This window comes from Bos grunniens, chromosome 22 (genome assembly GCF_055505025.1).
Source record: "Bos grunniens cultivar Pamir isolate PY7600 chromosome 22, Bosgru_T2T1.0, whole genome shotgun sequence".
Taxonomy (NCBI): Eukaryota; Metazoa; Chordata; class Mammalia; order Artiodactyla; family Bovidae; genus Bos; species Bos grunniens.
In genome coordinates this window covers 49,385,940-49,406,418 of record NC_141186.1, presented here as the reverse complement: position 1 = coordinate 49,406,418, position 20,479 = coordinate 49,385,940, and the positions used below count along the sequence as shown (strand labels likewise).

General features: G+C 45.0%; 2 protein-coding genes across 2 annotated transcripts; both read right to left on the bottom strand.

Moving 5' to 3' along the window:
- Positions 1-8,304: 8,304 nt before the first annotated feature.
- LOC147348442 (IQ domain-containing protein F5) lies at positions 8,305-9,154 on the bottom strand. The gene is made up of 2 exons (XM_086367770.1): positions 9,100-9,154; positions 8,305-8,762 (listed from the first exon to the last, which is right to left on the bottom strand). The coding sequence occupies exons 1-2, from the start codon at positions 9,152-9,154 to the stop codon at positions 8,317-8,319; spliced, it is 501 nt and encodes a 166-aa protein (XP_086223896.1). The 3' UTR covers positions 8,305-8,316.
- Positions 9,155-16,062: 6,908 nt separating this feature from the next.
- On the bottom strand, positions 16,063-19,756 carry IQCF1 (IQ motif containing F1). Its single transcript, XM_086365469.1, has 4 exons — positions 19,746-19,756; positions 19,332-19,461; positions 18,376-18,492; positions 16,063-16,518 (listed from the first exon to the last, which is right to left on the bottom strand). Exons 1-4 carry the CDS (start codon positions 19,754-19,756, stop codon positions 16,072-16,074), a joined length of 705 nt encoding a protein of 234 aa, XP_086221595.1. The 3' UTR covers positions 16,063-16,071.
- Positions 19,757-20,479: the final 723 nt, after the last annotated feature.

The following is a 20,479-nucleotide window of genomic DNA, read 5'->3' as shown; positions in this document are numbered from 1 at the left end:
TTGTTGAGTGGTATTCCATTTAAAGAATGTTATCAGAAGTTTTTACCAGGTGAAGGATTTGGAGTTTCTTCCAGTTTGAGTGGTTAGAAATTAATCTGCTATACATATTTGGTTTTGTGTGTGTGTGTAAACAAGTTTTGCATTCTATTTAGCTAAAAACCTAGGAGTGAGAGCTTCCATTTCTACTAGATGGTGTAACTCATTTCCCTCCCTTTCCTCTCCTCTGAACACAAACTAAATACTCTGGAAATAATCCAACAGACAATCATAAAAGGACTCTGAAATGTGGAAAGATGGCAGATTATCTAGGAATCTCAAGATTTTTAAAGGTGCACCTCGATGAATTCCCTGGGTTTTGTTTTCTCTGCCATACATCTCACACTGGACATCAGATACGTCTGCAACCTAGTACCAACAGCAGGCATAGGGAAAGCAAAAGAAAACAAAGTGAGAAGCATGCTCCCTCTGGTCAAAGTAAGAGAAGCCCAGCAGAGACTCAGCAGGGAGATCCATGTCTAGTGGCAGCAGCAGACCGAATTGCCTACAGAAGTGACTCCAGTACCTGTATAAGCCAACCCATCCCATGCCCCACGCTCACTGGTAGCAGTAGGCATAATCTGCTCATAGCAACAGTGGAACCCAGGCTTATCCACCCACACCACACCCCGTATCTGCCAGCAGTGATGACGCAGTCTGTCCTCAGCAGCAGTAACAGCACAATCCATGTGGGCTAACCCACTGCATTTCTCATCTGCTGGCAGAAGCAGGCATGATCTGCCCACAACAGTAACAGCAGAACCTGAGTAGGCCAATGCATCTCCCACCACAAACTAGATGGGAAGAAGGAGTGGGGTCCTCCTGTACCCCAGCTCCAAAAGGCCTAGAATCTCCTCGCTTTCCACTCAGAAGGCAATCCAGACCCAGCAGCCCCTGGCTGTCTGTCCAGCCACAGAAGATCCAGAACAGGAGCCTCCTGGCCCTCTACCCAACAGCAAAGTCAGTCCAAGTAGGCCCTTCTCTCATCCAGTAGCACCAACAGAGACAGAGTAGGAAACCCATTTGGCATCAGCTGGTCAGAGAACAGGCCAGGGTATTGCTCTCTACTTCAGAAGTCCAACATCCTAAACCCTCCATCTAATGACAAGAAGGAACCTAGGAAAATGCCTTCAACATTGCAGGTGGCACCAGAAGGGGTCCAGTGGAACCAAAAGAATAAAGCAGACCAGAACTGCATTGAAGGAACCCAGAAAAGAAAGTTCTCATTGGAAATAGGGTCCACAAAAGTAGGCCAGCATCCACATGCTAAACCTAAACAGGATGCTGCCTTCTAGAACAGAAGATTTAAATAGCATCAAGAGTCTCCTAATATCCAAAATGTCCATTATACAGTAGAAAATCACTCACCATACCAAGAAACAGTAAAAGTGTGATGTTAGATATAGGTTCTTTTTATCAAGTTAGGGTAGTTCCCTGTATTCCTAACTCTCTAAGAATTTCCTTTTTATCATGAATAGGCATTGGATTGTGTCAAATGATTTTTCTGTCTATATTAAATAGCCATGTGATTTCTCTTCTTTGGCCTGTTGATATGGTGGGTCAATTAATTTTTGAATGTTTAAAGTACCCTTGGGACTTCCCTGGTGATCCAATGGTTAAAAATCTGCCTTCCAGTACAGGGGACACAGACTCGATCCCTGGTCAGGGAATCAAGATCCTACATGCTAGGGGACATCTAAGCCTGCCACACCGCAGCCACTAAGCCTGTACCACAACTCCTGAGCCCATGCACTCTGGAGCCCACACCACAACTACAGAGAAAAGCCAACATGCCACAACTAGAGAGAAGCCCTTGTGCCACAATAACCCACATGCTGCACTGAAAGATCCCACATGCCACAGCTAAGACCCAATGCAGCCTAATTGAGTAATTAATTATTGTAAAAGCCTCCTTCACTCTCTAAAAATAATAAATAAAAGTGAAGAAGCTTTGCTTACCTGATATAAATTTCTACTTGGTCCTGGTGCATAATTTCTTTTGTACATTTTTGGGTTTGATCCGCTAATGTTTTGTTGTGGATTTTTACTTCTAAGTCCCTCTAGCAATGTACAAGGATTCCCTCATCTCCACACCCTCGTCAACACTTACCATTTATGTTTTTGATAATAGCCATTCTAACAAGTATGAGGTTGTATTTCACATGGTTTTGATTTGCATTTCCATTATTAGTGGTGTTGAGTACTTTTTCATCTGTTAGCCATTTGTATGTCTTCTTTGGACAGATGTCTAATCAGGTCACTGGCCATTTTAAAATCAGGTTTACTTTTGTTGTTGTTTGTTTTTGCTTTTCTTCACTATTGGGTTATTTGAGTTCCTTGTATGTTTTAGCTATTAACCCCTTATCAGACACAAGTCTTGCAAATACTTTCTCTTGTTCTGTAAGGTGCTTTTTCATATTAGTGATTGTTTCCTCTGTTGTGCAGAAGCTTTTTAATTTCCTGTATCTCACTTGGGTTTATTTTTGCTTTTGTTGCCTGTGCTTTTGATGTCACATATAAAAAAAATAATTGCCAAGACCAATGTCAAGCAGTTTTTCCCTTCTCTTCTTCTAGGGGTTTTGTGGTTTTAGGTGTTACACTTAAGTCTTTGATCCACTTTGAGTTGGTTGCATGTGATGTAAAAGAGCGGTTCGATTTCATTCTTTTGCATGTGGATATCCAGTTTTCCCACCATTTACTGAAAAAGACAATTCTTTATCAATAGTATTTTCTTGGCACCCTTGTCAAATATTACTTTACCATACATATATGTATGTGTTCATTATTGGACTGTCAATGTCCCATTGGTCTATGTGTCTGTTTTTTTTTCCAATACCATTCTGCTCTGATTATTATGGTTTTGTAATATAATTTGTAATCAGGAAGTGTGATGCCTCCAGATCTGTTCTCTTTTCTCAACAATACTTTGACTGGTTCAAGGTCTTTTATGGTTATATGCAAATTGTAGGATCATTTTTTTTCTATTTATGTGAAAAATGCCATTGTAATTATGATAGGGACTGCCCTGAGTCTATTGATTGCTTTGTGTGGTAAGGATATTTTAACAATATTAACTTTTCTGAGCCCTGAACATGGGATATCTTTCCATGTATTTATGTTCTTCCATTCTGTTAGCTTTCAATATATAGATTTTTTTTTTCAATATATAGATCTTTTACCTCCTTGGTTAAATGTATTCCTAGGTATTTTATTGTCTTTGATACAGTTGTAAATGAGACTTAATTTCTTTTCCAGATAGGTTATTTTTAGTATATAGAAATGCAATTGATTTTTGTATCCTGCAACTTTACCGAATTTGTTTATTAGTTCAGTTTACTGGTAGAGTCTTTACGGTCTAGTTGAAGGCATAATTCCAGAAACTTGGACAGTAAATTGTGGCTAATTTTGGTTAATTTCAGCTCTCATCATGACCCGCAAGACATTTATGGCAGGCAGCCATAAATGAGTTCTAGAGAAATGTGTATGAAGCTTGCAGAATCAAAGGTAAGCAATAGAGTCTGTGCTTCAATATTGGTGGGGATCTGTGCTCAGATTGCTGATGGCTGCTTGTTATCATAGAGGTACAGAAACGGGTGGGGGGGGGCACTGTTTCATTTCAAGTCCCATAGACAATTGTTGCAACGCCCTCACCCTCCACCTGAAGTGACTTCCACGGGATTTAAAGAAAACCTTTTTCCCTCCTCCTCCTTTCTTTTTTTCCCCTTTTTGGAAGCCAGACAATCAAGGACTAGGACACTTAAAAGCAACCACATATAAAGGAGAATTTTAAAAGTTACCATGTATTCCCAGGGAAATGTGCAGGCCCAGAAAACCCCAAAGATGATCTTAAGTTTACACCTTATTTTGATCCTCATCACAGAGACTCCCTACAACAAACCAACAAAAACAGCAAAATCAGGGAAAAAGTGAAAATCTGACCTCTAGAAGAACCACATTGTGAGATTAAATGTCCAACCATTTTTTTAACATTCATGTCATGTATTTATTTGGTACACTGGGTCTTATGTGTGGCATGCAAACTCTTAGCTGTGGCATATGGGATCTAGTTTCCTAACCAGGGATTGAGCCCAGGCTCCCTGGTTTGGGAGCATGGAGTCGTAGCCACAAGGCCATCAGGGAAGTTCCCTCAATTGTCCAGTCTTCAACAAGAACAACAACAACAAAAAACTACAAGGCATACAAAGAAAGGGAAAATTATGGCCCATTCAAAGGAAAAAAGTAAATCAACAGAAACAGTCCCTGAGAAAGGCAAGAGGGTAGCATTAATATAAAAATACTCTAAACAACTGAACCTTTAAGACCTTATGCTAAGTGAGATAATCACAAAAGGACAAATATTGTATGATTCCACTCATACAAGGCATTTAGAGTAATCGAATTCATAGAGACAAAAAAGTAGAATAGTAGTTGCCGGAGGTTGTGGGTACAGAGTTTCAATTTTGCAGATAAAGTTCTGGAGACAGTTGTGATAGTTGTACAACAATGTGAATATGCGTAATGTTACTGAGCTCTTTACTCAAAAATGGTTAAAATGGGAAATTTTATGTTGTATATATTTACCACCATTTTTAAATAGTAGTTTTTAAAGACTTTGGGGAAAAGAGCAAAAGATGACACAGGCCTCCATGTTGCATGATTACATTGATGCACCATTTACATAGACCACACACTGAAGGAGCCTCCCTGGAGTTGGCGGACTTGGCAGCCCTGCAACTTCAACTCTCCTAGCCATGGCAGCAGACACTGCTAATCAACCACAGACCCCACTTATCCAGCACCAGACTCTTAAAATCCTCCACACCGAACCCCAGGCAAACCCTGTCTCTTCCTCAGAGCTGATTTATGAGATGCCAAGTATTTGCCATCTTGGCAAATATGTGAAGAGATACCCCACTTTCAAGGTAAGAGAAACCCAAGTAAGACGATAGGTGTTGCAAGAGGGCATCAGAGGGCAGACACACTGAAACCATACTCACAGAAAACTAGTCAATCTAATCACACAGACCACAGCCTTGTCTAACTCAATGAAACTAAGCCATGTCCTGTGGGGCCACCCAAGATGGGTGGGTCATAGTGGAGAGGTCTGACAGAATATGGTCCACTGGAGAAGGGAATGGCAAACCACTTCAGTATTCTTCCCTTGAGAACCCCATGAATAGTATGAAAAGGCAAAATGATAGGATACTGAGAGAGGAACTCCCCAGGTCGGTAGGTGCCCAATATGCTACTGGAGATCAGTGGAGAAATAACTCCAGAAAGAATGAAGGGATGGAGCCAAAGCAAAAACAATACACAGTTGTGGATGTGACCGGTGATACAGCCAAGGTCCGATGCTGTAAAGAGCAATATTGCATAGGAACCTGGAATGTTAGGTCCATGAATCAAGGCAAATTGGAGTGGTCAACCAGGAGATGGCAAGAGTGAATGTCGACATTCTAGGAATCAGCAAACTGAAATGGACTGGAATGGGTGAATTTAACTCAGATGACCATTATATCTACTACTGTGGGCAGGAATCCCTTAGAAGAAATGGAGTAGCCATCATGGTCAACAAAAGAGTCCGAAATGCAGTACTTGGATGCAATCTCAAAAACGACAGAATGATCTCTGTTCATTTCCAAGGCAAACCATTCAATATCACAGTAATCCAAGTCTATGCCCCAACCAGTAATGCTGAAGAAGCTGAAGTTGAGCGGTTCTATGAAGATCTATAAGACCTTTTAGAAATAACACCCAAAAAAGATGTCCTTTTCATTATAGGGGACTGGAATGCAAAAGTAGGAAGTCAAGAAACACCTGGGGTAACAGGCAAATTTGGCCTTGGAATATGGAATGAAGCAGGGCAAAGACTAATAGAGTTTTGCCAAGAGAACACACTGGTCATAGCAGACACCCTCTTCCAACAACACAAGAGAAGACTCTACACATGGACATCGCTAGATGGTCAACACCAAAATCAGATTGATTATATTCTTTGCAGCCAAAGATGGAGAAGCTCTATACAGTCAGCAAAAACAAGACTGGGAGCTGACTGTGGCTCAGATCATGAACTCCTTATTGCCAAATTCAGACTTAAATTGAAGAAAGTAGGGAAAACCACTAGACCATTCAGGTATGACCTAAATCAAATCTCTTACAAGTATACAGTGGAAGTGAGAAATAGATTTAAGGGACTAGATCTGATAGAGTGCCTAATGAACTATGGATGGAGGTTCATGACATTATACAGGAGATGGATCAAGACCATCCCCATGGAAAAGAAATGCAAAAAAGCAAAATGGCTGTCTGGGGAGGCCTTACAAATAGCTGTGAAAAGAAGAGAAGCGAAAAGCAAAGGAGAAAAAGAAAGATATAAGCATCTTAATGCAGAGTTCCAAAGAATAGCAAGGAGAGATAAGAAAGCCTTCCTCAGCAATCAATGCAAAGAAATAGAGGAAAACAACAGAATGGGAAAGACTAGAGATCTTTTCAAGAAAATTAGAGATACCAAGGGAACATTTCATGCAAAGATGGGCTTGATAAAGGACAGAAACGGTATGGACCTAACAGAAGCAGAAAATATTAAGAAGAGGTGGCAAGAATACACAGAAGAACTGTACAAAAAAGATCTTCACGACCCAGATAATCACAATGGTGTGATCACTGACCTAGATCCAGACATCCTGGAATGTGAAGTCAAGTGGGCCTTAGAAAGCATCACTATAAACAAAGCTAGTGGAGGTGATGGAATTCCAGTTGAACTATTTCAAATCCTGAAAGATGATGCTGTAAAAGTGCTGCACTCAATAGGCCAGCAAATTTGGAAAACTCAGCAGTGGCCACAGGATTGGAAAAAGTCAGTTTTCATTCCAGTCCCAAAGAAAGGCAATGCCAAAGAATGCTCAAACTACCGCACAATTGCACTCATCTCACATGCTAGTCAAGTAATGCTCAAAATTCTCCAAGCCAGGCTTAAGCAGTACATGAACCGTGAACTTCCAGATGTTCAAGCTGGTTTTAGAAAAAGCAGAGGAACCAGAGATCAAATTGCCAACATCCGCTGGATCATGGAAAAAGCAAGAGAGTTCCAGAAAAACATCTATTTCTGCTTTATTGACTATGCTAAAGCCTCTTTCGGTATGGATCACAATAAACTGTGGAAAATTCTTCAAGAGATGAGAATACCAGACCACCTGATCTGGCTCTTGAGAAATTTGTATGCAGGTCAGGAAGCAACAGTTAGAACTGGACATGGAACAACAGATTGGTTCCAAATAGGAAAAGGAGTACGTCAAGGCTGTATATTGTCACCCTGCTTATTTAACTTATATGCAGAGTACATCATGAGAAACGCTGGGCTGGAAGAAGCACAAGCTGGAATCAAGATTGCTGGGAGAAATATCAATAACCTCAGATATGCAGATGACACCACCCTTATGGCAGAAAGTGAAGAGGAACTAAAAAGCCTCTTGATGAAAATGAAAGTGGAGAGTGAATAAGTTGGCTTAAAGCTCAGCATTCAGAAAACTAAGATCATGGCATCTGGTCCCATCACTTCATGGGAAATAGATGGGGAAACAGTGGAAACAGTGTCAGACTTTATTTTTTTGGGCTCCAAAGTCACTGCAGATGGTGATTGCAGCCATGAAATTAGAAGACGCTTACTCCTTGGAAGGAAAGTTATGACCAACCTAGACAGCATATTGAAAAGCAGAGACATTACTTTGCCAACAAAGGTTCATCTAGTCAAGGCTATGGTTTTCCCAGTGGTCATGTATGGATGTGAGAGTTGGACTGTGAAGAAAGCTGAGCACCAAAGAATTGATGCTTTTGAACTGTGGTGTTGGAGAAGACTCTTGAGAGTCCCTTGGACTGCAAGGAGATCCAGCCAGTCCATTCTAGAGGAGATCAGTCCTGGGTGTTCTTTGGAAGGAATGATGCTAAAGCTGAAACTCCAGTACTTTGGCCACCTCATGCGAAGAGTTGACTCATTGAAAAAGACCCTGATGCTGGGAGTGATTGAAGGCAGGAGGAGAAGGGGATGACAGAGGATGAGATGGCTGGATGGCATCACCGACTCGATGAACATGAATTTGAGTTAACTCCGGGAGTTGGTGATGGACAGGGAGGCCTGGCGTGCTGCGATTCATGGGGTCGCAGAGTCAGACACAACTGAGCGACTGAACTAAACCTGAACTGAAGTGTTTGCCATCCTTAGCCTAATGACCTTCTTGAGTATGTCTGACAAAAGAGCTGGGGACACAGATATAGCAGACCTGGTCATTCCTTTATTGGAAGTGGTATGCATTGTTGTACTCTACAAGCTTGTGAACCCAAAGAGATTTCAAGTTGAAGATTCAGTTGGTTTTCTTTGAGGTCATAATGGCCCTGAATGAAACCACGGGTATGACAACTATGCCAGCGCCAATAGACCTGGATGATGCGGACGGCATGGAGCAAACGTAAATAACGAAGGCGGATGCACCACATGCGGACCCAGGATTGTAGCTTGACCACTGCCCATTCTTGCCTTGCGAAGGCATCTAGGGCCACCCGTCGCCTGTTCTCCATCAGCAGCACCAGTTTCTGTTTCCACCAGCATTGAATGATCCATGCTCTGAGAGCCGCATGCAGCAGCGTCCTGCGCACCAGAGTGCCCCGCCACCAGGCCTGAATGGAAACAATCGCCTTGTTTTCTTCTTTTCTCACGATTCTTACTTTGGGGCCTTAAAAGAGAAAACAGAGGACACTTAAGAAACACATACATTTTGGCCCTAAGTTGTGGCAGGAAGGGGCCATTTCTTTGACGTTTGGGAGATCTGTCGTGAGCAGCAGCTGCACCTCGAGATCGACTAAGTGTCCTGCTTCTGCCACTCTCCAGTTAATGGACATGGGAGCCTCATCTTGTCCTCTGGGTCTCAGGGTCTCCGTCTGTACAATGGAGGTGCACCTGCACTTGCAACCTTACCCAGTTTTGCACGGACCTGGTTGACCATCTACAGCAGGAACACCCTGATCTAGAAGTGAAAGAGATAGCCATTTCACCTGGACCTGACCACCTACCTGAGAACCATGACTCTTCCCTTCCGTCGCCTCTCATCTGCTGGAAGAGTGGCATTTTTGCTCTCCCTGCTGTCTCACCTCTGACTTCAGGTTAAACCTGCCTGCTGCCTCCCTCTGCCTCACCAAAATGTTAAAAGATTCCTGCACCTCACACACTTTAAGCTCTTAACACCAGTCAACACGTACTTCATTACAAAGATACACGCGCATATGTGCGTGCGCTCACACACCCCAGTCTTCCTGTACCTTGGCCTTTGCATTGCCCAAACACAATCCTCACTTTGAGTCTCTCAACCGTGTGAGGCCTGGATTCACACTCTTTGCCCTCCTCCTTAGCACACACCTTGGCTAGACTCTCAACCTAAGGAAGAAATAGGGGGAAAAGACAGCCAAGGAGGGGTCACCCCCTCTCCATTTCCTACTCTGTGTGGTGGCCGTTCGTCCCAGTTTGCCTAGCATATCCTGGGTCTGTGCCTATTGTCCTGGTGTGATGTTGATAAGTGCCCCTTTCACTCCCTGAAGCATCTGCCTTTGGAAAATAAATTACATGGTCACAGACCTTTGAGTCACTCCACTGGGCCACAAGGGCCAGAGATAACACAAGTCAAGGCTCTCCCCAACACAGTATCCCAGATCCATCTACCCAGGGAAGGGTGGGAGGGCAGTGGCAGTGGTGTGGGTAGGGTGTTGGAAGTGGAATCCCTTGCTCCCCTCTCCTTTGCTCCTTCAAGCTCTGTTCTATCAGTGAGACTTCATCATAACCTGTGATTATAATTTGGAAGGTTTGCTGTCCTTATCAGAGGTTAGAGAGAAAAACATAAAAGTAAGGGTGCTCTCCCCACCACTAGGTGCCAAGTCAGCCACACACGAGGCTTCCTGGACTTTCCTAGGATCTCAGACATGAGAAGGGATCCTATCCTGAGCTAACTATGGAGATGTACCCAGCTCCAGAAAGCTTGGGTAGATCTATCTCATAAGACATTAAATGCCCATTGTTTGGGTTGGATAGTCAAACCCCCTTAGGTCTTAACTCTACTAAATTACCCATGGTTAGGGGCTAGATGTTCCCATTGCTTTCAGGTCTGCTGTCCAAGCCAGTGCTCTGGCCGGAAGAGATGGAGGGGAGGAAGGAGAGAGCATGATGTCATAAGGGCACCTATGACTCAGGCACCAGAATGACTCCCAACGGCTGAGCCCCTTCTAAGGAAAACTTAAGAACCTGTCCTTTCTTTCCAACCTAAATGAACACAGTTCTGGTTACAAAGAAGAACACCTCAAATACTGACCCACTGATGGAAAGGTATATAACGTTGCTCATTAAAGCCTACCTGGTATTCGTTAAGAGGGTTTTGGTTCATTTGTTTTTTAAATTTATTTTATTGAAGTAATTGATTTATAATGCTGTGTTAATTTCTGCTATACAGCAAAGTGGTTCAGTTATATATAATATATATACATTCTTTTTCATATTCTTTTCCATTATGGATTATCATAGGATATAATATACAGTTCCCTGCACTACACAGTAGGACCTTGTTTATCCATGTTATACATAATAGTTTGTGGCTGCTAATCCCAAACTCCCAGTCCATCTCTCCCCAACTCTTCCTCCTCTTTGGCAACCACAAGTTTGTTATCTATGTGAATCTGTTTCTGTTCCGTAGATAAGTTCATCTGTGTCATATTTTAGATCCTACATATGAGTATCATATGGTATTTGTCTTTCTCTTTCTGACTTACTTCACTGAGTATGATAGAATTCAATTAATTTATTTTAATGGTTATTTTTATTTGTTTGTTTGTTTGGCTGTGCCAGATGGTAGCTGTCATGCTTAGAATCTTTGATCTTCATTGCAGCATTCGGGATCTTTTAACTGTGGCATGTGGGATCTGATTCTCCAACCAGGGGTGGAACCGGGCCCCTTGCATTGGGAGTGCAAAGTCTTAGCCAGTAGACCACCAGGGCAGTCCTGATTTCAGTTCGTTTAAACAATGGTATACCAAATAACAGTTAAAAGCAACGAGTGTGCCCTCTATGTACTGATATAGAAGATTGTACAAGATTTAGCAAGATTAGCAAGTTCATCAAATCAAAATGAACTAAATAAAAGCATAGATTTATACACATATCCTGTAAAGGTATTAATTTAAAAGGTGGTAGAAATTAGGAAGATATCCACAAAAATTAACAATGATCATCTCTGATGAGGATATCAGAGTTGGGGGAACAAAGTAAACTCCCTTCCTGTGGCTAAACTTCCTATGTCTTATCTATCTGTAAGTCTCCTGTTTATTAGGTCCCTGGGAAAGCAAGAGGAGAAGGCAATGGCACCCCATTCCAGTACTCTTGCCTGGAAAATCCCATGGACGGAGGAGCCTGGTAGGCTGCAGTCCATGGGGTCGCACAGAGTCGGACACGACTGAGCGACTTCACTTTCACTTTTCACTTTCATGCATTGGAGAAGGAAATGGCAACCCACTCCAGTATTCTTGCCTGGAGAATCCCAGGGACAGGGAAGCCTGGTGGGCTGCCGTCTATGGGGTCGCACAGAGTCAGACATGACTGAAGTGACTTAGCAGGGAAAGCAAGAACCACACAGGCCAGAAAACCCCTAAGACCTCAGGACCAGCCAGGACCCACATCTCAGGCTCAAGTGGCCTCAAGCACTCTTCTATATTCTTCTTCTTTCCCTGAGGACCTCAATGTCGCAGTGAGGAGATGGGGGGTCAGTCAGACACCGCACAGGGCCCCACCTCTTCCTGTTCCTGGCCTCTAAAGACCCGCTTGGCTATAGTGAGGCCCTGGTCCCCTCAGGGTCACAGCCCCGGGGGTCACAGAAATGCATTGCAGTGTGAAGAGGGAGTGTGGAGGAAATCGGTGTGGGGCTAGGGGGAGAGCAGTTGAAGAGAAGAGGAGGAGGGCATTGAAGGCTGAAAGGGAGTGTCAATGTGAAGATAATGAATGGGAGAGTGGAAAGAACAAGAGTAAATTGGAGAATGCGGCAACAGTGGAGTACAATGCATGGGACAGTGAAGGCACAGGAAGCATCCCTGTGAAGATAAAGGTGTTGGCCAGACTCCTGGGAGACCCACATCAGTTTAATGTCCCCATTAGTCTGCCTCCAGAGTCTAGCCCCTAGTCACTACTGTCCCTGATGACGTTCATCCCACTTCACAGATGAGGAAACTGAGGTGCTGAGACCTTACAACTGATTAGGGAAGAGGCCAGGGACTGGAGTGTTGGTGGATGTGGTGACCCTAGAAGCAAGGAGGGTGTTGGGGTTTTGAATGCCACTAGGACCTGCTCAGACTCAAGCCAGTGGGCAGGGAGGAGCCTCCTCAGGGGCTGAGGAGCACAGGGGTAACATCATCCAAGGGGAGTTTTTGCAGGTGTGCTGGCTTGATCATGATGAGGGTACATCTCCTGAGGCTGGGGTAAGGGCCATAGCACAGGAAACCAAACACAGGCAGCCCTCAGAACCACTTCGGGTGACCACAGAAGTACCAGCATTCTGGGGTCTCTCCCCATTCTCCTACCCTATCCCCACCATTCTCTGCCACCTCTACCAGAGTTTCCTCCTAGAGGGCCTCAGTAGATCCCTTCCGGGAGGGGCAGAAAGAAATAAGGAGGAGTCAATGAGTGTCAGTGGGATCAGCCCCTTGAATATACTCCCAGCCCCAGAGCCTGAAGGGGAAGGAAAGCAGGTTTGCTGGTCCTAGGGGCCTCATAGAGGTTCCCACTATTATATAAATGGATCAGCAATTCAACTCTTCTCACAGAAGACATAAGAGATGTGGTTTTGATCCCTGGGTCAGGAAGGTCCCCTGGAGGAGGGCATGGCAACCCACCCCATATTCTTGCCTCCAGAATCCCGTGAACAGGGGAGCCTGGAGGGCTATAGTCCATGGGGCTGCAAAGAGCCAGACATGACTGAAGTGACTCAGCATGCACACTCACACTCCTAATGTAATTATTTATAGTTTCGTGTATATACTTTTTTCCTTCTTTTTTAAAAATTTTGTAATTTTATGTATTTATTTATGGCTGTGCTGGGTCTTCTTGCTGTGTGGGTTTTTCTTTAGTTGCGGTGGCTTCTCTTGTTGCTGAGCACAGGCTCCAGGGCATTCCAGGGAAGCCCCAAACATTTGCAGTTGATTCTGATGGTAGGGAACCTTTGGTGTTCTTAATTGGACTAAACATGATTCCCTTCCCACTCTGACTGCCAGTTTTTAAGGTGTGTAAATGTAACCTTCTTTCCTTGTTCTTTTGCTAAGGCTGGATTTTTATGCTATTTGACATTCACACTGAATGATGAGGATTATTAGCCCCACTTCACAGCTCAGGGAACTGGGGCTCAGATAGGAAAAATGACATATCCATGGCCACACAGCAGTGAGTGGGGAAGCCACGTTGGTGTGACTTAGCTCGGTTTGGTTCGAAAGTCCTTGCTGTTAACTCTGAGTCACTGAACACAAGAGAGAAAGGGAAATGAGGGGAGAGGGGACAGAAATCCTTCAGAGCAAGAGAGAGAGACCAGAACCTGAGTGAGACACAGGGGCAGGACACAGAGGGACAAAAAGTGGGAAAGACACAGCTCAAGCCCCAGTGCAAGACAGAGAGCTGGAGCAGGAGACCTCTGGGAAATGTGAGCTCAGGGACCCACTTGCCAGGGCAGACCATATGGAGCCGGGATAGAGGTAGGGCTTCTGGGCTTGCAGCTTGGATGGGGAATAACCCAAGACCTCAGACCGCCTCTCTCTGCAGGAAACCGTGAAATAGCAGTGCCTAGATGGGCAGAAGGACAACCTAAGCTTGACCTCTTAATTGGCCCTTTATCATCACTTAGGCCCCAGTGTGGCAGCTTGTCACAAGAAGGGATGGTCAGAGGACCAGTTCTTGCAGAAACTGGGGAGAGGGTGAGGGAGACCCAGCTTCTGCCTTCTCAGGTCTGGATCTGTGATCACCTAGGGGCTGACACTCACCAGAAGGTTCAGCTAGAAGTGGAATGCCTTCTTTAACCCCACCCCCAACCCCAAGCCTGTGGAACCTCCCACATCAGTAAGGTCTGGAAGAGAATGAGTCCAAGCCTCCATTCAGGGTCAGAGAGTGAGGGACAGAGTTTGAGGTAGGAATGAGGACAGGGGCCATGCACTCTAACCATTTTCAGTTTGGGGTTCAGATTCTAACTTGGAGGCCAAGTGTGAAGTTACAGCCCCTAAAGTGAGCAGGAAGTTATTGGAAGGGGTTGTTGAAAAGACGTACTGCTGCTGACACACAAGAGAGACCTGGGCAACTGGATGCCCGTCATCCCCTCCCTTTCCTTGGAAGAAAAGCTGTGACCAACCCAGACAGCACAGTAAAAAGCAGAGACATTACTTTGCCAACAAAGGTCCATCTAGTCAAAGCTATGGTTTTTCCAGTAGTCATGTATGGATGTGAGAGTTGAACTACAAAGAAAGCTGAGTGCCAAAGAATTGATGCTTTTGAATTGTGGTGTTGGAGAAGACTCTTGAGAGTCCCTTGGACTGCAAGGAGATTAAACCAGTCAATAATCCTCCAGGAAATCAGTCCTGAACATTCATTGGAAGGACTGATACTGAAGCTGAAACTCTAGTACTTTGGCCAACTGATGCGAAAAACTGACTCATTGGAAAAGACCCTAATGCTGGGAAAGATCGAAGGCAGGAGAAGGGGACAACAGAGGGTGAGATGGTTGGATGGCTTCAGTGACTCAATGGACATGCGTTTGAGCAAGCTCCGGGAGTTGGTGATGGACAGAGAACCCTGACGTTTCCATGGGGTCACAAAGAGTCGAACACAACTGAGCAACTGAACTGAACTGAACTGAACACTGCCTCCCTTGTCCTTGAAGTGTAGGATCTACCCACCATTCCCACAGTGAGAGGCATTTTCAAGGATATAGCCTTGAGAGTAATGTGTTATTGAGAATATCTGGATGGTTTATGTGGCTGAACCTCATTAAGGCCTCTATATAAACTTTCAAAATGCTGGCATGCAAGTGCAGAACAGAGATCTACTTGTCTGCAGCTGCCCAAGACAAGCCTTGTAAATAAGTTCCCTTGCTTACTAAACCTGCCACCTACTGATCTGAGGTAGTCTGCCTCTTCCATCTTTTCTCGTCCTCCATTTACAGGGGGTTGGATGCAGGGTGCAGTTTATGAAACAACAGGAACCAGGATCAAGACTTTGGGGTGGTGGGCTCCCCTCAGTCATGAGGATGGGAGATCATGCCCAGAGCAAATAGTCTGGGGTGAATGAATTCCTGGCAAATGTGCTGTTGTGTGGGACAACCCCATCCCTGCCCCAGGCTTCCATTATACCCAGCCTTGGGGAGAGGCACCATTTCCATTGACCAAACATGAGTGATGCTCTCTGAGTTGGCGACATGGCAGATCTGTACTCCCAACTTCCCTGCCTATGTCAGACATTGCTAATCAATCACAATCTAGAGTCCCTTGGACTGCAAGGGGATCCAACCAGTCCATTCTGAAGGAGATCGATCAGTCCTGGGTGTTCTTTGGAAGGACTGATGGTAAAGCTGGAACTCCAGTACTTTGGCCACCTCATGCGAAGAGTTGACTCATTGGAAAAGACTCTGATGCTGGGAGGGTTTGGAGGCAGGAGAAGGGGACAACAGAGGATGAGATGGCTGGATGGCATCACTGACTCGATGGACATGAGTTTAGGTGAACTCCGGGAGATGGTGCTGGACAGGGAGGCCTGGCATGCTGCGATTCATGGGGTTGCAAAGAGTCGGACATGACTGAGCGACTGAACTGAACTGCTCAGTCTGGACTAGGGCTCAGAATCCTCTTCCTCAGAAAACCTCAGAGCCTCAGACAACCCGTGCCAATTCCTCAGAGCTAGCATGTGAGATGCTAACCATTTGCCACCCTTGGCCCTGATGTCCTGGAGTTTATCAAGCAGAGAGGGGCTGGGTATAGACCACTTCACTGCTTTATTGGAAGGGGAATACACTCCGTCACAATGCAAGGCCCTGAGCCCAGCAAGATCTCGAGTTCGAGATGTAGCTGGTTGGCTGTGACTCTGTAGTAGCCCTTGATGAAACCCCGGGAAGTGCAGGAGTGGCACCTCCAGTAGGCCTGGATGATGCGGGCAGCATCGAGCAGACGGCAGTAGCGCCGACGGATGCGCCACATGCGGACCCAGGACTGCAGCCTGACTGCTGCCCACTCCTTCCGTGTGAAGTTCTCCAGAGCTGCCCGCCGCCTGCTATCTTGCAGCCGCGCCAGCTTGACCCTCCACCAGGCCTGAATGATCCACACTCTGAGCGCCGCGTGCAGCAGCGTCCTGCGCACCAGGGTGCCCCGCCACCAGGCCTGGATCTTTACTGCTTCTGGATCACTGACGGGAGGCTTCTTTTGGGGTTTTGTGACCTAATGAGAAAAATAAAAGGAGACATTGAGAGGATATTCCCCACCCACTTCAGCCCCAGGGTGTGCCACGAAGGGTCTCTGATGCCCTATGAGCAACCACGCCTCCTCTGATCCCCAGGAGCACTGTGCAGGATGCTGGCTGGACCCACAGGCCAAGTAGGTGTCCTTTCTCTGTTCCCCTCTGGTTAATGGGCATGGATACACCACATTGACCTCTGAATCTCAGAGCACCCATCTGTAAAACGGGAGTATATGTGTCCTGGCTACCTGGTATTTTTTAAATTAATTAATTAATTTTAATTGGAGGCTAATTACTTTACAATATTGCAGTGGTTTTTGCCATGGGTGTTCATGTGTTCCCCATCCTGAACCCCCCTCCCACCTCCCTCCCCATCCCTTCCCTCAGGGTCATCCCAGTGCACCAGCCCTGAGCACCCTGTCCCATGCATCAAACCTGGACTGGTGATCTGTTTCAAATATGATAATATACATGTTTCAATGCTATTCTCTCAAATCATCCCAGCCTCGCCTTCTCTCACAGAGTCCAAAAGACTGTTTTTTACATCTGTGTCTCTTTTGCTGTCTCGCATATAGGGTCATCATTACCATCTTTCTAAACTCCATACATATGCATTAGTATACTGTATTATTGTTTTTCTTTCTGACTTGCTTCACTCTGTATAATAGGCTTGTTTCATCCACCTCATTAGAACTGATTCAAATGCATTCTTTTTAATGGCTGAGTAATATTCCATTGTGTGTATGTACCACAGCTTTCTTATCCTTTCGTCTGCTGATGGACATCTAGGTTGCTTCCATGTCCTGGCTATTATAAACAGTGCTGCGATGAACATTGGGGTACACGTGTCTCTTTCAATTATGGTTTCCTCAGTGTGTATGCCCAGCAATGGAATTGCTGGGTTGTGTGGCAGTTCTATTTCCAGTTTTTTAAGGAATCTCCACACTGTTCTCCATAGTGGCTGTACTAGTTTGCATTCCCACCAACAGTGTAAGAGGGTTCCTTTTTCTCTGCACCCTCTCCAGCATTTAGTGTTTGTAGACTTTTTGATAGCAGCCATTCTGACTGGCATGAGATGGTTCCTCATTGTGGTTTTGATTCGCATTTCTCTGATAAAGAGTGATGCTGAGCATCTTTTCATGTGTTTGTTCTGGCCACCCAGTATTACATGGGTCAAGTTGGCCAACCTCAGGCCAGAATTCCATAATCAGAGTGTTATCAAAGTCTACCTGAGACTGCCCACCCAACCAGGATCCAGGACTCTTCCCTTCAGAGCCCACACACCTACTGGAGAAGTGGCTTCCTCTGCTATCCTGCCCTTTCATCCTTGGCTCGAGCTCCAATTCACAACCTGCTCTCTTCCTCTGCAGTATCATAGTGTTTAAAGTTTCCCCCATCCCGTAAAATGCTGCCTCTCATCTCTTCCTCATCTTCACTTCTCTTGACTTTCAAATTTTAAATCTTAATTAGCAAGCAAACATACATGCACACACGCTCACACACATACACACACACACACATACACACCACTGATTAAACCCAGCTTCTAAATAGAATATTGGCCATTCCATTCCACAAACACAACTCCCACATTTGCACTCCCAGCCCCATGTCATCTGGGTGAGGGGATCATACCACTCCTGATCTCTTATCAGCATCATCTGCTCCCTTTGTTGCTGCTTTATTCTCTTGTTGAGCCTTTTTAAAAAAAAAAAACGGGAAAAGGGGACAGACAAGAAAGAGTTTATTCCTGTTCCTGGCTCTGGAACATACCAAAGACACTAGCCGCGGTATCAGGACACAAAGCCCGGACACATCCAAGTCAGGGCTCCCCTTACCTCTGCCTTCTCTAACGTCGGCGATGGTTCTGAGGGTAAACTATTCTCCACCAGCCCCTTATTCTCCTGAGGCTTATTTTCAGTGTTTTCATCAACTGTCTTAGGCTGGTCTGTCTCCTGCAATCAGCAGAGAGGGGAAAGGCAAGAGTGAGGCTGCTCTCCCTCTCTCTCCAGTAAGCAAGCCACACAGCCCTAGTGCACAGGGCTTCCCAGACTAGTCAGAAGTTAGGGGGAGTTCTCTCACCCTGAGATTTATGGGGACATCCCCAAATGCCTAGTGTGTCAGCCTCTGTCTTACTCACCATTATTGGTTCCACATGGATTGGGTGTAGATGGTTCAAATCCCCTCAGGTCTGTGTTCCTCTAGTCATGGCATGGGAGAAAAGAGTCAGGGTGGCAGACCTGTGATGTCATAAGGCCAGTTGTGACTCAAGCACCAGGATGGCTCCCAAGAGTTAAGCCCCATCCAAGGAAGAGGCAACAGTGCTGTCCATTCTCTTCTGCTGGAAATGGCCAAAAGCAAGACACTGGAAAGAGTGGCCCATCGATATAAAGGTGTATAAAGATAGTCATTGGTGACATCCCCAGGTGGTAAAATTGGGCATGGATCTAATGGTTTATAGTCCGTTTATACTATAGCCTATAGCATAACTGTTGAAGAATAATTTTATATACATGTACTGATGAGTAAGTGTATCCAAGATGTATTTGTAAGTGAAAAAAGCTGAACATCATTATGATCCCATTAGATGAGATATAAAACCATCATTGTATGGGATGGTAAAAAAACCCATCAAAATGTATAATTATACATATATGCTATAAATGCAGATAAAGAGGGAGTAAGGTATATACACCAAACAGCTACCAATGATTACCTTAGGAGAGAAGAGTTGAGTTGCTGACCCATTCATACAATACGGCAGAACTCTGTGAGGCCCCCAGAACCAGCAGACCTTCTTTCCTTCCCCCTCAGGCTCTGGGGCTGGGAGCCTATTCAGGGCGTTGATCCCACTGACACCCTCACAGACCCCCTCCTTTCTTCTCTTCTTTCCGCTCTTCCCTGAAGAGGTCTCCTTAGGACTTCTGGTAGAGGTGGAGAAGAATGATAGAGAAGATGGGGGCTGGAGAAGGACGCTCACCCCCCTCACGCTCGCCCCAGGCCCCTTGCTTGAATAGTGTGCCCCTCCGCTTCTCGGCCCCTGGGGCAGCTCCTCCCTGCCCACTGGATTGAGTCTGAGTCCATCCTGGTGGCATTCAAAGCACCCGTATCCTCCCTGTCCCTAGGGTCACCACATTTACCAACACCCCTGCCCTGGCCTCTCCTGTTTGAGTCTCCCTCCCCACTGGGACTCAGCCCCCTCGTTTACCGGGGCTCCATCTGTGCAATCGTGCCTGTGTCCTTGGAGTGCAGGGACTTTAATTCCTCCCCTCACTGCTCAGATGCTCACGGATCCAGCTATGAGGAGCATGTGTTCAGTGACCATTCGTTTATCTTTTATGAAGTATTGGTTTAAAAATTTATCCCACTTTTATTGGGCTGTTTGTCTTCATCACTGAGTCATAGAAGCTCTTATACTCTGGATATGAGTCCTTTGTCAGATACATGTACTGTAGATGTTCTTTTCCCCCATCTGTGACTTTTTAAGTGCTGTCTTTTGATGAACAGATGGTTTTAATTTGGATGAAGTCCAGTTCTATCAATATTTTATACTGAGTGCTTTCTCTGCCCTAAGAAATCTTTGTCAACTCCAGGGTCACAAAATATTTCTCATGGGTTTTCTTCTAGAAGCTTTGTATCAGCTTAGCTTTAGTTTTTGTTTAGGTCTATGATACATCTTGAATTAATTTATTTTTGGCTATGATGTTAGATAGGGGTCAAGTTTTCTGTTCCATTGAAAAATACATTTCCTTTCTGCATTGACTTAGCTTGGTACATAAAAAAATCAATAGACTGTGTAAATATGAGTCTATTTCTGGCTTCTTTATTCTGTATCATTGATCTGTTTGTCTCTTCTTACATTCTTACCTGTTCTGACTACTGTAACTATAGTTTTTCAAGACAATAAGTCTTGAAATTAGATAATTTATCTTCTTCAACTTT